This window comes from Anopheles marshallii (assembly GCF_943734725.1).
Source record: "Anopheles marshallii chromosome X unlocalized genomic scaffold, idAnoMarsDA_429_01 X_unloc_1, whole genome shotgun sequence".
Lineage (NCBI taxonomy): Eukaryota > Metazoa > Arthropoda > Insecta > Diptera > Culicidae > Anopheles > Anopheles marshallii.
Window position 1 is genome coordinate 896,492 of NW_026525668.1, and position 13,346 is coordinate 909,837.

General features: G+C 60.9%; 1 protein-coding gene across 1 annotated transcript; it reads left to right on the forward strand.

Moving 5' to 3' along the window:
• The first annotated feature begins 7,127 nt into the window (after positions 1-7,127).
• On the forward strand, positions 7,128-8,597 carry LOC128716756 (uncharacterized). Its single transcript, XM_053811365.1, has 3 exons — positions 7,128-7,490; positions 7,617-7,767; positions 7,903-8,597. The coding sequence occupies exons 1-3, from the start codon at positions 7,128-7,130 to the stop codon at positions 8,595-8,597; spliced, it is 1,209 nt and encodes a 402-aa protein (XP_053667340.1).
• Positions 8,598-13,346: the final 4,749 nt, after the last annotated feature.

Consider the following 13,346-nt stretch of genomic DNA (forward strand, 5'->3'; position numbering starts at 1 on the left):
GGATCCCGAACGCGGCGGTGAAAACCGCGATCCGTGAACACCCGCAGGCGTTTGTGCGGGTGTTTAACGACCTGCTGGAACGCGGTGAGTTCCCGCGGGCGTGGAAGGAGGCGAGGCTGGTGCTGGTAGCCAAACCGGGCAAGCCACCGGGCGATCCATCGGCGAGCCGACCGCTGCTCCTGGAGGGAGCAGTCCCCAAGTTGTTCGAGAGGTGCATCCTCGAGCGCCTGAATGAACACTTGGAGGACAGCGCTGCCCCTCAACTGTCGTCGGAGCAGTACGGATTTCGTCGCGGGAGGTCAACGGTGCAGGCGATCTAGCGGGTCGTCGAGCGGGGCGAGTTCGCGCGGTCCTTCCACCGCACCAATGGACGCGATCCACGATGTCTGGTGGTGGCAGCGCTAGACGTCCAGAACGCGTTCAACACGGCCAGCTGGAGGGCGATCGCCGCGGCACTGCGTGAGAAGAACGTCCCGGCCGCGCTTCAGAGGATACTGCGCAGCTACTTCTCTGAGCGCGAGCTCGCGTACGAGACCAGCGAGGGACCAGTCCGCAGGCCGGTGTCGGCGGGGGTACCGCAGGGCTCCATCATCGGTCCTTCATTGTGGAACACGATGTACGACGGAGTCCTGCGGCTGGCGTTCCCGGACGGCGTGGAGGCGATCGGCTTCGCAGACGACCTGGTGGTGCTGGCAGGTGGCACGACTCCGCAGACGGCGGCCCAGTCGGCCCAGGAGGCCATTCGCATGATCGGGGAGTGGATGGCCGACAGACATCTCAAGCTGGCGCCCGCGAAGACCGAGGTGATCATGGTGTCCACCATGCGACAGGGCTACCAGCAGCCCACGGTCGCCATCGAGGGAGTGCAGCTTCAGCCGACGCGGAGCCTGAAGTACCTGGGGGTGGTTCTGCATGACCACTTGCTGTGGACCCCACACGTTGAGTACGCAACGGCGAAGACGCTCCGTGTGGCGAAGGGGATCTCCCGTCTAATGCAGAACCACGGGGGCCCGAAAGACGCGAAACGACGACTGCTCTCTTCGGTGGTGGACTCGACGCTGCGGTACGCTGCACCGGTGTGGCACAGGGCCACCAACCTTCAGAAGTGCAGCCGAGCACTGAAGCGGGTGCAGGCGCAGTACGTGAGGCCAGTCGCCAGGACCTTCATATCGGTCCGGTATGAGGTCGCCACGGTCTTGGCGAGCGTCATTCCGATCTGCATGCAGATACAAGAGGACGCCAGATGTTACCATCAGCATCAAGCGACTGGCACTCCATTGCACCAGCTGCGCATAGAGGAGCGTGCGGCCATTTTGCGACAGTGGCAGGCCGACTGGGACGCGCTGGCGCCGGCTAGCCGGTTCACGGCCTGGGCGCATCGGGTGATCCCGGACATCGCGGCGTGGAAGAACCGTCGGTTTGGGGAGATGACGTTCCATCTCGCCCAAGTCATCTCGGGCCACGGTTTCTTCCACGAATACCTACACGTGCAGCGATTCGCTCCGTCACCTGACTGTGTGCGGTGTCCGGGAGTTGCTGAGTCGGCGGCTCACGCCTTCTTCGATTGCCCGCGTTTTGCGGACGTGCGGATGGAGGTGCTGGGCGAACGGGACGCAGAGATCATCACACCGGATTCCCTACAAGCTTTCCTGCTGAGCAGCAGCGAAAACTGGAGCGCCGTGTGCGAGATGGCGAAGCGTATCACGACCGCTCTCCAGCAGGACTGGTACGTGGAGCGGGCTACCAGTTCCAGCGTGGAGATGGCAGAGGCGGCCCGACGGCTGGATACGGCCCACGAGGAGGTGCTGGCAGCGCGAAATGACAGGAGGAACGAGGCGCGAAGGCAGCGAACGGTGGAGAGACGCCTGGCGAGAGGCGAGCCTTCCCCCCCCAGACACCCTGACGGACGACTCCTCACCGAAGAGGAGCTCAGGGAGCGTGAGGAGCGTCTTCGAATGGGGAGGGAAAAGGTCAGAAGACACCGTGCGAGGCGTAAGATCGAGCAAGCGGAGGCACCGACGTGCACGGACTATTTAATAGCGCTCTTCGGGGTGGGCGAGTTCGAGTGGTCGTGAGCGAAGGACATATGATGAACGGCGTGTGGGGCCCCCCCAGCTGATCCCTCGCGGGTAGGCTGGGACGGGCGGGGCTTGGCTATTGGGATGGGAAACAAATGTATTGTACTCAAATCCTGTTTTCCAATAAATCAAGCATGTATAAAAAAAAAAGCCAGTTATCCCTCCGCAGAGGGAGCGAGTAGATATGTCAGGTGGGCCCACCGCACGATCCCGGACATTGGATCGTGGCAGTCGCGGAACCACGGAGAGGTGACCTTTCACCTGTCGCAGGTATTATACGGTCACGGATTTTTCCGAGAATACCTGAGCGACATGGGTTTCACCTCATCCCCGGACTGCACGCGGTGCCCCGGCGTTGCGGAGAGCGCGGAACATGCTGTGTTCGCGTGCCCTCGCTTCGCTGCCATCCGGAGAGAGTTGCTGGACGGTGTAGTTCCGGAATCGCTTGTAGGCCACATGCTTCAGTGTCCGGAGAACTGGAGTAACGTGTGCGAGGCCGCCAAGCGAATCACGCATGCGCTACAGCGTGACTGGGACGAGTTCCGGACTATGTTGGCGGCCCAGGGAATGCTGCCAGACAACGCTCATCGTCCGAATCCCGAGGCTGTTCGACGGGCTCGGTACGATCGGCGCAACGTCGCTCGACACCGGCAACGGGCGCAGGAACGAGAGGAGCGGCGGGATGGGCGTCCGCCATCGCCACCCCCATCCCCGACGACGGAGGCTCGGCGAGCAGCAGTTCGCGAACGGGTCGCTCGATGGCGAGCCCGACGGCGAGAGAGCCTCGCCGATATCCCCCGTGGACGGTTCTGGGAGCATTAGCCGTACGACACCAGTACCGACGATGAGGAACAGGAACGCTCGCACCTCGGCCTTACGGCGGCTGAAGCTGCGGCTGCCGCGGAGGCAGTCACCTCGTCGCGTTAGTGGGTTTCACGCGTGTGATATTGAGGGCCAGCGGGGCACCAGTTTGCGGCCGATAAGAAGCGTGAAAAAAGGATGGATATTCGCTAATCAAAAGGGAAAACGGAATTATTATATTATTTGAAAAATAAGAAAATAAAATGAAAGGTGCACTCGTGCACGGCATTAGGAGGCCACATTAGGAGTCGTGAGCGAGCAGCCGAAGCGAGCGGACGTGTTTCCAGTGAGCTCCCGTGTGTGAGTGTATGTGTGCGAAACAAAAGTGCGTGAAACGGCCATACCCCGCTACCTGGACCCGCGGATTTTAGTGTCCCGTCCCCGATCCTGGCCCTGGACCATCTGGCCAAGTTTGGACCCCCCACATGCCAAGGGGGGGGAGTTTTTCAAGCGGAGGTTTTTGATTTTTATTAAGGCCAGTTTACATCCGATCGACACAGACGATACGTCAAAAGACGCGCGCCGTTAGCGCGCATCGAGTGAAGTGCCGGGAGAAAAAATCGGTCACCGTTTCCGCCCCTCACACCCCGTGAAGTAAGACTTTTAATAGCGTGCGCGTTATTTAACCGATCGGAAAGGAGTGGAAACAGTGTTAAAGTGTGCGCCTTCGCAAGACGCAACTTTTGAGCCATCGAGCTCGAAAATCCGTAAAGAACCGTGCGAGTTATTAAGGAAACAGTGTTTCGAACAAACAAACGCCGCCATTTTTCCACGTGCTCGTTGGCCGTTAGACGTTGCGGCAAGGCCACCGTGTGTGTGTGTGACGACCGGTTAAAACGAGTTTGCCCCTGCCGTGGCCGCTACGGTCGGGCTGGCTGGCCGGTTTTTGGTGTGCCGTCCCCGATCCTGGCCCCGGACCATCTGGCCAAGTTTCACCCCCCTACCTACCAAGGGGGGGGACTTTTTCGGAGACCGGTTTTTCGGCCACCAAAAATCCAATATTCATCCGATCGGGACGAGCGATAGCTCAGTCGACGCGCATTGAAAAGACGCTTCTTTTGACGCGCGGATCGTGTGTGTGAGAGTACGCGTTCGGCAGCAAGGTCGGAAAAACTATTTACCACCCACCGACCACCCACCACCCACCGACGGGAGAAGTGACCCGCTTGCCCGGACCCACCCGTGTGGGGTATCGATCGACGCGCCCCGTCGCCACGAACCGTTTGTAGTGTCGCGCGTGTGTGTGTGTGTGTGCGTGCGACCTCTAGAACTGAAAAAGTGGTCACCACCCCGCGAAAAAAACCGCGACCTACCACCCAAATCCGCGGTTTTTTTCGCGTTGCCCGCACCCCCCCGTGTGGGGGCTCAAACGACGCGCCCCGTCGCCGCGAGTCGGAACAACACCCCCCCGACCCCCCACCACCCACCCCCGCCCCCACAGAGCGCGAAAAGCGTGGGTGAAAACTGTTTTTCGTGGTTTTCACCCATAAGGAGCGGAGTTAGCGGCTCGACGTGTTCTACGAAAGTGTGCGGGAGGAAATTCCGCATTTTTTGCACCCTCCCCCACGGCCCGGAAACAAAAGGGGGAGGAGATAGGGCGGAAAACCGCGTTTTTCGCGGTTTTCATTTTTCTTCCGCACCCCCCCAAGTGGGGGCTCAAACAACGCGCCCCGTCATCGCGAGTCGGGGAAACACCCCCCCGACCCCCCACCACCCACCCCCGCCCAGCCAGGAGGAAAAAACCCCCCAACGTGTGGGGTATCGTCGGACAGAGTCTGCTGCTGGCGTCCCTCCTTGAGGGGGAGTAAATCCAGCGTAAAGCGCGGCACGAACAATGTCGACCAATCGACTCCTGCGCCCGAGGTTGGGATCGACCGAAACCAGACCTCCGGTGGGTGCGAAGCCAATGGTAGTGCTTACCAAATTGGCGGAAGAGCAGACCACAGCCACGAGTGGTGCTGCTCGTACAAGCAGTGTCGGCACGATTCCTGCAGCAGCGACGGTAGTGCCGATGGAGCGACTGATTGAGCGTCTGGAGGACCAACTGGCCCTCCTCAGAGTTCAGTTGATGGAGCAAGCGGAGCAGTTCCGCAAGGATTTAGCGGCGCTGCAAGAGGGCCATCGCCAGGAGGTCCTTTACTTGCGGGGGGAGAACCGCAAGGAGCGGGAGATGGTCTCCGGGTTACTGGCACAGTTGGTAACTGTTCAGCAACCACAGCAGCAACATCAGCAGAGCAGCCAGCAGCAGCAACAGCAGCTGCCACAACAACAACAGCTTCGGCAGCAGGAGGGGTTTTACAAGCCGCCTCAAATGCGGTCACAGCAGCAGCTGCAACAGCAGCAGCAGCAGGAGCGAGCAGGTGCGGTGACGGCTACGGTGGTGCCGTCTCCGGACCAGGAAGGCGGCTCCTGGGCCGAGGTGGTGCGCCGTAAGCCGGCACGCCAACAGCCGACTCAGCAGCAACAGCAGCAACGTCCGCAGCAGCGGCAACAGCAGCTGCGTCCGCAGCAGCAACAGCAGCAACGTCCGCAGCAGACGAACGGACAGAGGGTGGCTGGGCAGCACCAGCAGCAGTGGCAGCTGAAGGGCCAACTGCTGAACAACGCAGCTAAGAAGACACGCAAGCGGCCTGACGTGATTAAGGTGACGCCAGCGGAGGGCGTCAGCTACTTGGACCTTTATAAATTGGTACGTACAAGCGAGCAACTCGCTGAGGAGCAAAAACAAATTGGCGTAGGTAAGCGCACGCCGAAAGACACCCTGAAGCTGCCGCTAAGCCGCGACGTGGATAGCGCGAAATTGTGCCAACGAATCCGAGCTGTCATCGGTGACAAGGGGGCAGCGATCGTTCGCACTGAAATGGCCCAGGTCCTGGTCACTAATATCGACTCCCTGGCGAATGAGGATCAGCTTCGTCAGGCAATGCTGACGGCGCTGGGTAAGCAGCATATGGAGGCCGCCATCGACATGTGGGAGCGAAGAGATGGAACGAATCGTGCCCGCGTCACGTTGCCTCGGTCGGACGCGGAGCATCTGGCCGGGAAGCGTCTACTCCTGGGTCACACCTCTTGTTGGGTGTGGGAGGTGCCGAAAGCGTCGCTGGCGGAGAAGCGGTGCTTTCGTTGCCTGGAGCGTGGCCACTTCGCTGGGCAATGCTCGGGGGAGGACCGCAGTAAGACCTGCATCCGGTGTGGCGCGGAAGGCCACAAGGCTGCAACTTGCATCGGGCAAGTTCGATGCATCAAGTGTGGCGGCCTGCACCCGATTGCCTCCGCCCAGTGCAAAGATTTGGCCCAGCGATGATTGAAGTGCTCCAGATCAACATCGGGAAGAGCAGCCGCGTCGATAGCTCAGTCGAGGACGAGGACGAGCGATAGCTCAGTCGACGCGCATTGAAAAGACGCTTCTTTTGACGCGCGGATCGTGTGTGTGAGAGTACGCGTTCGGCAGCAAGGTCGGAAAAACTATTTACCACCCACCGACCACCCACCACCCACCGACGGGAGAAGTGACCCGCTTGCCCGGACCCACCCGTGTGGGGTATCGATCGACGCGCCCCGTCGCCACGAACCGTTTGTAGTGTCGCGCGTGTGTGTGTGTGTGTGTGCGTGCGACCTCTAGAACTGAAAAAGTGGTCACCACCCCGCGAAAAAAACCGCGACCTACCACCCAAATCCGCGGTTTTTTTCGCGTTGCCCGCACCCCCCCGTGTGGGGGCTCAAACGACGCGCCCCGTCGCCGCGAGTCGGAACAACACCCCCCCGACCCCCCACCACCCACCCCCGCCCCCACAGAGCGCGAAAAGCGTGGGTGAAAACTGTTTTTCGTGGTTTTCACCCATAAGGAGCGGAGTTAGCGGCTCGACGTGTTCTACGAAAGTGTGCGGGAGGAAATTCCGCATTTTTTGCACCCTCCCCCACGGCCCGGAAACAAAAGGGGGAGGAGATAGGGCGGAAAACCGCGTTTTTCGCGGTTTTCATTTTTCTTCCGCACCCCCCCAAGTGGGGGCTCAAACAACGCGCCCCGTCATCGCGAGTCGGGGAAACACCCCCCCGACCCCCCACCACCCACCCCCGCCCAGCCAGGAGGAAAAAACCCCCCAACGTGTGGGGTATCGTCGGACAGAGTCTGCTGCTGGCGTCCCTCCTTGAGGGGGAGTAAATCCAGCGTAAAGCGCGGCACGAACAATGTCGACCAATCGACTCCTGCGCCCGAGGTTGGGATCGACCGAAACCAGACCTCCGGTGGGTGCGAAGCCAATGGTAGTGCTTACCAAATTGGCGGAAGAGCAGACCACAGCCACGAGTGGTGCTGCTCGTACAAGCAGTGTCGGCACGATTCCTGCAGCAGCGACGGTAGTGCCGATGGAGCGACTGATTGAGCGTCTGGAGGACCAACTGGCCCTCCTCAGAGTTCAGTTGATGGAGCAAGCGGAGCAGTTCCGCAAGGATTTAGCGGCGCTGCAAGAGGGCCATCGCCAGGAGGTCCTTTACTTGCGGGAGGAGAACCGCAAGGAGCGGGAGATGGTCTCCGGGTTACTGGCACAGTTGGTAACTGTTCAGCAACCACAGCAGCAACATCAGCAGAGCAGCCAGCAGCAGCAACAGCAGCTGCCACAACAACAACAGCTTCGGCAGCAGGAGGGGTTTTACAAGCCGCCTCAAATGCGGTCACAGCAGCAGCTGCAACAGCAGCAGCAGCAGGAGCGAGCAGGTGCGGTGACGGCTACGGTGGTGCCGTCTCCGGACCAGGAAGGCGGCTCCTGGGCCGAGGTGGTGCGCCGTAAGCCGGCACGCCAACAGCCGACTCAGCAGCAACAGCAGCAACGTCCGCAGCAGCGGCAACAGCAGCTGCGTCCGCAGCAGCAACAGCAGCAACGTCCGCAGCAGACGAACGGACAGAGGGTGGCTGGGCAGCACCAGCAGCAGTGGCAGCTGAAGGGCCAACTGCTGAACAACGCAGCTAAGAAGACACGCAAGCGGCCTGACGTGATTAAGGTGACGCCAGCGGAGGGCGTCAGCTACTTGGACCTTTATAAATTGGTACGTACAAGCGAGCAACTCGCTGAGGAGCAAAAACAAATTGGCGTAGGTAAGCGCACGCCGAAAGACACCCTGAAGCTGCCGCTAAGCCGCGACGTGGATAGCGCGAAATTGTGCCAACGAATCCGAGCTGTCATCGGTGACAAGGGGGCAGCGATCGTTCGCACTGAAATGGCCCAGGTCCTGGTCACTAATATCGACTCCCTGGCGAATGAGGATCAGCTTCGTCAGGCAATGCTGACGGCGCTGGGTAAGCAGCATATGGAGGCCGCCATCGACATGTGGGAGCGAAGAGATGGAACGAATCGTGCCCGCGTCACGTTGCCTCGGTCGGACGCGGAGCATCTGGCCGGGAAGCGTCTACTCCTGGGTCACACCTCGTGTTGGGTGTGGGAGGTGCCGAAAGCGTCGCTGGCGGAGAAGCGGTGCTTTCGTTGCCTGGAGCGTGGCCACTTCGCTGGGCAATGCTCGGGGGAGGACCGCAGTAAGACCTGCATCCGGTGTGGCGCGGAAGGCCACAAGGCTGCAACTTGCATCGGGCAAGTTCGATGCATCAAGTGTGGCGGCCCGCACCCGATTGCCTCCGCCCAGTGCAAAGATTTGGCCCAGCGATGATTGAAGTGCTCCAGATCAACATCGGGAAGAGCAGGAGCGCACAAGACCTTGCGCTCCAGCGTATGAGGGAGGAAGGAGTAGACGTCATGCTTGTGACGGAGCTGTACGCAGTGCCGGCCAACAACGGCAATTGGGCGTCCGATGACGAACTGAAGGCTGCGATCGTCACCAGCGGCCAACGGTTCCCCATCCAGCGGGTGAGGAGCGTGCAACATCCCAGCATTGTGGCAGCCGAGGTAGCGGGCATTGTCTTCATATGCTGCTACATTCCGCCATCTGTCGGCCTCCCGGACTTTGAGCGGCAGATGGACAGGCTGGAGGTCCTAGCGAGAGGTCATCCTCACGTCGTCTTGGCTGGTGACTTTAACGCGTGGCACGGGGCCTGGGGGAGCGAGCGTGCCAACCTTAAGGGTGAGGCGCTCCTCCAGACGGCAAACAGCATCGGTTTGGAGGTCCTCAACTGTGGAACGGAGCTCACATTCCTGGGCAACGGCGTGGCCCGGCCCAGCAGGGTGGACGTCGTCTTCGCGAGTCCATCGCTCTGCCGACCGGATGGAGTGGCGGAGGTTATCAGCTCCTGGCGGACGCTAGACCGCTACTCCTATAGCGACCACCGCTATATTCGGTTTGCGGTCGGGCAACAGCCTCGTGTTGGCCAGCGGCCCGGACGGGGCATTCAGCGATTGGAAGGCGTCGAGGTACGGGAGGCGGGTGTTCGCTGGCGAACTCGCCAGTTTTGCCCCCGAACATTCAAGCTGGCACTAGAGGCGACCCGTTTTGCCGATCGTGTGACGGATGCGGCAAGCCTGGGGATGGCGCTTACGGAGGCTTGCGACGCCAACATGGCGAGGATCCGGCAGTCGCAGCAGAGGAAGAGCGCCAACGTGTACTGGTGGACTCCGGCCATTGAGGAGCTGACTGAGCGCTGCCGGTTGGCCCGGGAGAGACAGTCCTTGGCCCTCGACGAGACGTCCGTTGAATTGGCTGCGATGGAACATCAGGAGGCGCGCGCTGCCTTAAGGGTGGCAATTAAGGCCAGCAAACAGCGGCAATTCGACGAGTGGCTGCAGGCCCTGGCTGCGGATGAGACGGGACAGTGGTTCCGGCAAGTCCTTCTGCGGTTTCGGGGCAGCTGGACGGCGCGAGAACGTGATCCAGCGGTGTTGCAGCGGATCGTCGAGGAGCTTTTTCCGGAGCATCCCCCGGTCGAGTGGCCGGACGTCGCGCCTTCGGAAGGGGACACTCCGGTCCGTCCGATCAGCTGCGCGGAGCTCCAGGCGATAGCGAGCGAGTTGCATCCGCGGAAGGCGCCTGGCCTCGACGGAATTCCGAACGCTGCGGTAACGGCTGCCATCCGAGAGTACCCTGAGCCATTCGTGGGTGTCTACCAGCGCTGCTTGGACACCGGCATCATTCCACGCGAATGGAAGCGGCAGAAGCTGGTGTTGTTGCCCAAACCGGGCAAGCCGCCGGGTGAAGCTTCATCCTGCCGCCCGATCTGTCTGATCGATAACCCGGCGAAGGTCTTCGAGAGGACAACATTGGATAGGCTGAATGAGCACCTGGAGGATCCGGAGTCACCCAGGCTGGCCGAGAATCAGTTCGGCTTCCGGAAGCAGCGGAGCACCCTACAGGCGATCCAGCTGGTGGTGGAAGCAGGTGAGCGCGCGATGTCCTACGGAAGGACGAACCAGCGGGATAAGCGCTGCCTGCTGGTTGTGGCGTTGGATGTCAAGAACGCGTTTAACTCCGCCAGCTGGCAGGCGATTGCGATGGCCCTGCGTGAGAGGGAGGTTCCAGCGCAGCTGCAACTCCTGCTCCGCAACTACTTCACCGACAGGGAGCTGGTGTACGACACCCTTGACGGCCCGGTGTCACGTCGGGTAACGGCAGGCGTTCCACAGGGGTCAATCCTTGGCCCGACTCTGTGGAACGTCATGTACGACGGCGTTCTGCGGATCCAGCTCCCTGAAGGAGCCACCATCGTCGGCTTTGCCGATGACATAGCCATCCTGGCCGAGGGCTGCACACCCGAGGAGTCGGCGACGGTTGCTGAGGCTGCGATCGAGGCGGTGATGGGGTGGCTGGATGCGCGTCATCTTAGTCTGGCCCCCCACAAAACCGAGGCGGTGCTCATCTCGAGTCTGCGGCGAGGACGTCTGGAAGTTCCTGTGCGCGTCGGCGAAGTGACCTGCACGTCGAAGCGATCGATACGCTACCTGGGGGTACAACTCCACGAAAAACTCTCGTGGAAACCGCACGTGGAAGCGGCCGCGGACAAGGCCCTCCGTGCGGTGGCGGTGGTCACCTCGGTAATGAGGAACCACAGCGGCCCCCAGGTGGCCAAGCGGCGATTGCTAGCAGGAGTCGCAGAGTCCGTCATCCGGTACGCCTCGCCCATCTGGGCTAAGGCGACCAATATGCAGTGGTGTCGCCGACGACTGGCCCAAGTGCAGAAGCCGCTGGCACGTGGGGTGTCGAGCTCGTTTCGCTCGGTGTCCTACGAGGTGTCAGTGGTGATGGCCGGTCTGACACCGTATTGGCTGGTCATCCAGGAGGACGCAAGGTGCCACAGTAGGCTGCTGGCTGAACCTGGCACCAGCAGGAAGGAGGCACGAGCAATGGAGCGAGCGGCCACGATGATTCAGTGGCAGGACGCGTGGGACCGTGCGGCGGCAACACTATCGGCCAGCCGCTATCAGACGTGGGCACACAGCCTGATTCCCGACCTGCACCGGTGGACGGGACGCAAGCATGGGAAGGTGGACTTCCACCTTTCGCAGGTGCTATCCGGACACGGATTTTTCCGGGAGTATCTGAACGTCTGTGGCTTTGCTTCGTCTCCGGAGTGTCCACGGTGCGTGGGGTCGGTCGAGTCGGTGGCCCACGTCTTGTTCGAGTGTCCCGTGTTTGAGGAAATCCGACGTGAGCTGTTGGGCTGGGGGACACCCGAATCGGTCCAGCTAAGCAACATCGCCGAGAAGCTGCTGGAGAGTGCGGAGTGGTGGGACCGCATCCAAAGGGCAGCGAAATCCATCACCACGGTGCTGCAGCAGCTGTGGCGAGACGAGGAGGCCCTCGCCAGCGGTCGAGCGGAAGCGGCTTTCGCCGAGGACGAGGAAGTGGTCCTTGAAAGCGTGGCCGCACTCTTCGGCGAAGAGGTAGACGACAACATCATAGAGGACATCACGAGACGGGTGAACGAATCCCGAGCAGCACGCCAACGGTCTGCCCGCAACCGACGGCTTCGTGGCAGGGCGGAGGATCGGGCACGGGTGCGACTGGCTGCGGACGTCGCAGCAGCACGGGCCGCTCGAGATGATGAAGTACTGCGGGCGGCAGTAGAGGCGGAGCGAGCAGGCCTAGCTCCCCCTCCAATCCCACGAAGAAGCAGGGGAGAACCACCTTCCCCTGTAACGATTAGAGTTCGTCACGAGCGACGACTGTTTATGCAGCGATTGTGGAGAGCTCGGGTCCAACGGGAGGGTCCTTCGACAACGCGCCGTCGTTGGTCCGCTCCAACGGAGGCGGACCTCATACGCTCTCGGCGAAACAGACGCGAGAATGAAAGACGTCGTCGAGCTGCAGGTCGGCGATGGACACCTGCGGAGGAGGCCTCCGCCAGCGAGGCGGAATGGTCCGATCGATAGTTGGTGAAAAGCGAATCACGCATGCGCTACAGCGTGACTGGGACGAGTTCCGGACTATGTTGGCGGCCCAGGGAATGCTGCCAGACAACGCTCATCGTCCGAATCCCGAGGCTGTTCGACGGGCTCGGTACGATCGGCGCAACGTCGCTCGACACCGGCAACGGGCGCAGGAACGAGAGGAGCGGCGGGATGGGCGTCCGCCATCGCCACCCCCATCCCCGACGACGGAGGCTCGGCGAGCAGCAGTTCGCGAACGGGTCGCTCGATGGCGAGCCCGACGGCGAGAGAGCCTCGCCGATATCCCCCGTGGACGGTTCTGGGAGCATTAGCCGTACGACACCAGTACCGACGATGAGGAACAGGAACGCTCGCACCTCGGCCTTACGGCGGCTGAAGCTGCGGCTGCCGCGGAGGCAGTCACCTCGTCGCGTTAGTGGGTTTCACGCGTGTGATATTGAGGGCCAGCGGGGCACCAGTTTGCGGCCGATAAGAAGCGTGAAAAAAGGATGGATATTCGCTAATCAAAAGGGAAAACGGAATTATTATATTATTTGAAAAATAAGAAAATAAAATGAAAGGTGCACTCGTGCACGGCATTAGGAGGCCACATTAGGAGTCGTGAGCGAGCAGCCGAAGCGAGCGGACGTGTTTCCAGTGAGCTCCCGTGTGTGAGTGTATGTGTGCGAAACAAAAGTGCGTGAAACGGCCATACCCCGCTACCTGGACCCGCGGATTTTAGTGTCCCGTCCCCGATCCTGGCCCTGGACCATCTGGCCAAGTTTGGACCCCCCACATGCCAAGGGGGGGGAGTTTTTCAAGCGGAGGTTTTTGATTTTTATTAAGGCCAGTTTACATCCGATCGACACAGACGATACGTCAAAAGACGCGCGCCGTTAGCGCGCATCGAGTGAAGTGCCGGGAGAAAAAATCGGTCACCGTTTCCGCCCCTCACACCCCGTGAAGTAAGACTTTTAATAGCGTGCGCGTTATTTAACCGATCGGAAAGGAGTGGAAACAGTGTTAAAGTGTGCGCCTTCGCAAGACGCAACTTTTGAGCCATCGAGCTCGAAAATCCGTAAAGAACCGTGCGAGTTATTAA

Coding starts and splice junctions, on each gene's coding strand:
- LOC128716756 (XM_053811365.1), top strand. CDS start 7,128: ATGTCGACCAATCGACTCCTGCGCCCGAGGTTGGGATCGACCGAAACC. Junction 7,491..7,616: donor CCGGGTTACTGGCACAGTTG/GTAACTGTTCAG, acceptor ATGCGGTCACAG/CAGCAGCTGCAACAGCAGCA. Junction 7,768..7,902: donor TCAGCAGCAACAGCAGCAAC/GTCCGCAGCAGC, acceptor TGAACAACGCAG/CTAAGAAGACACGCAAGCGG.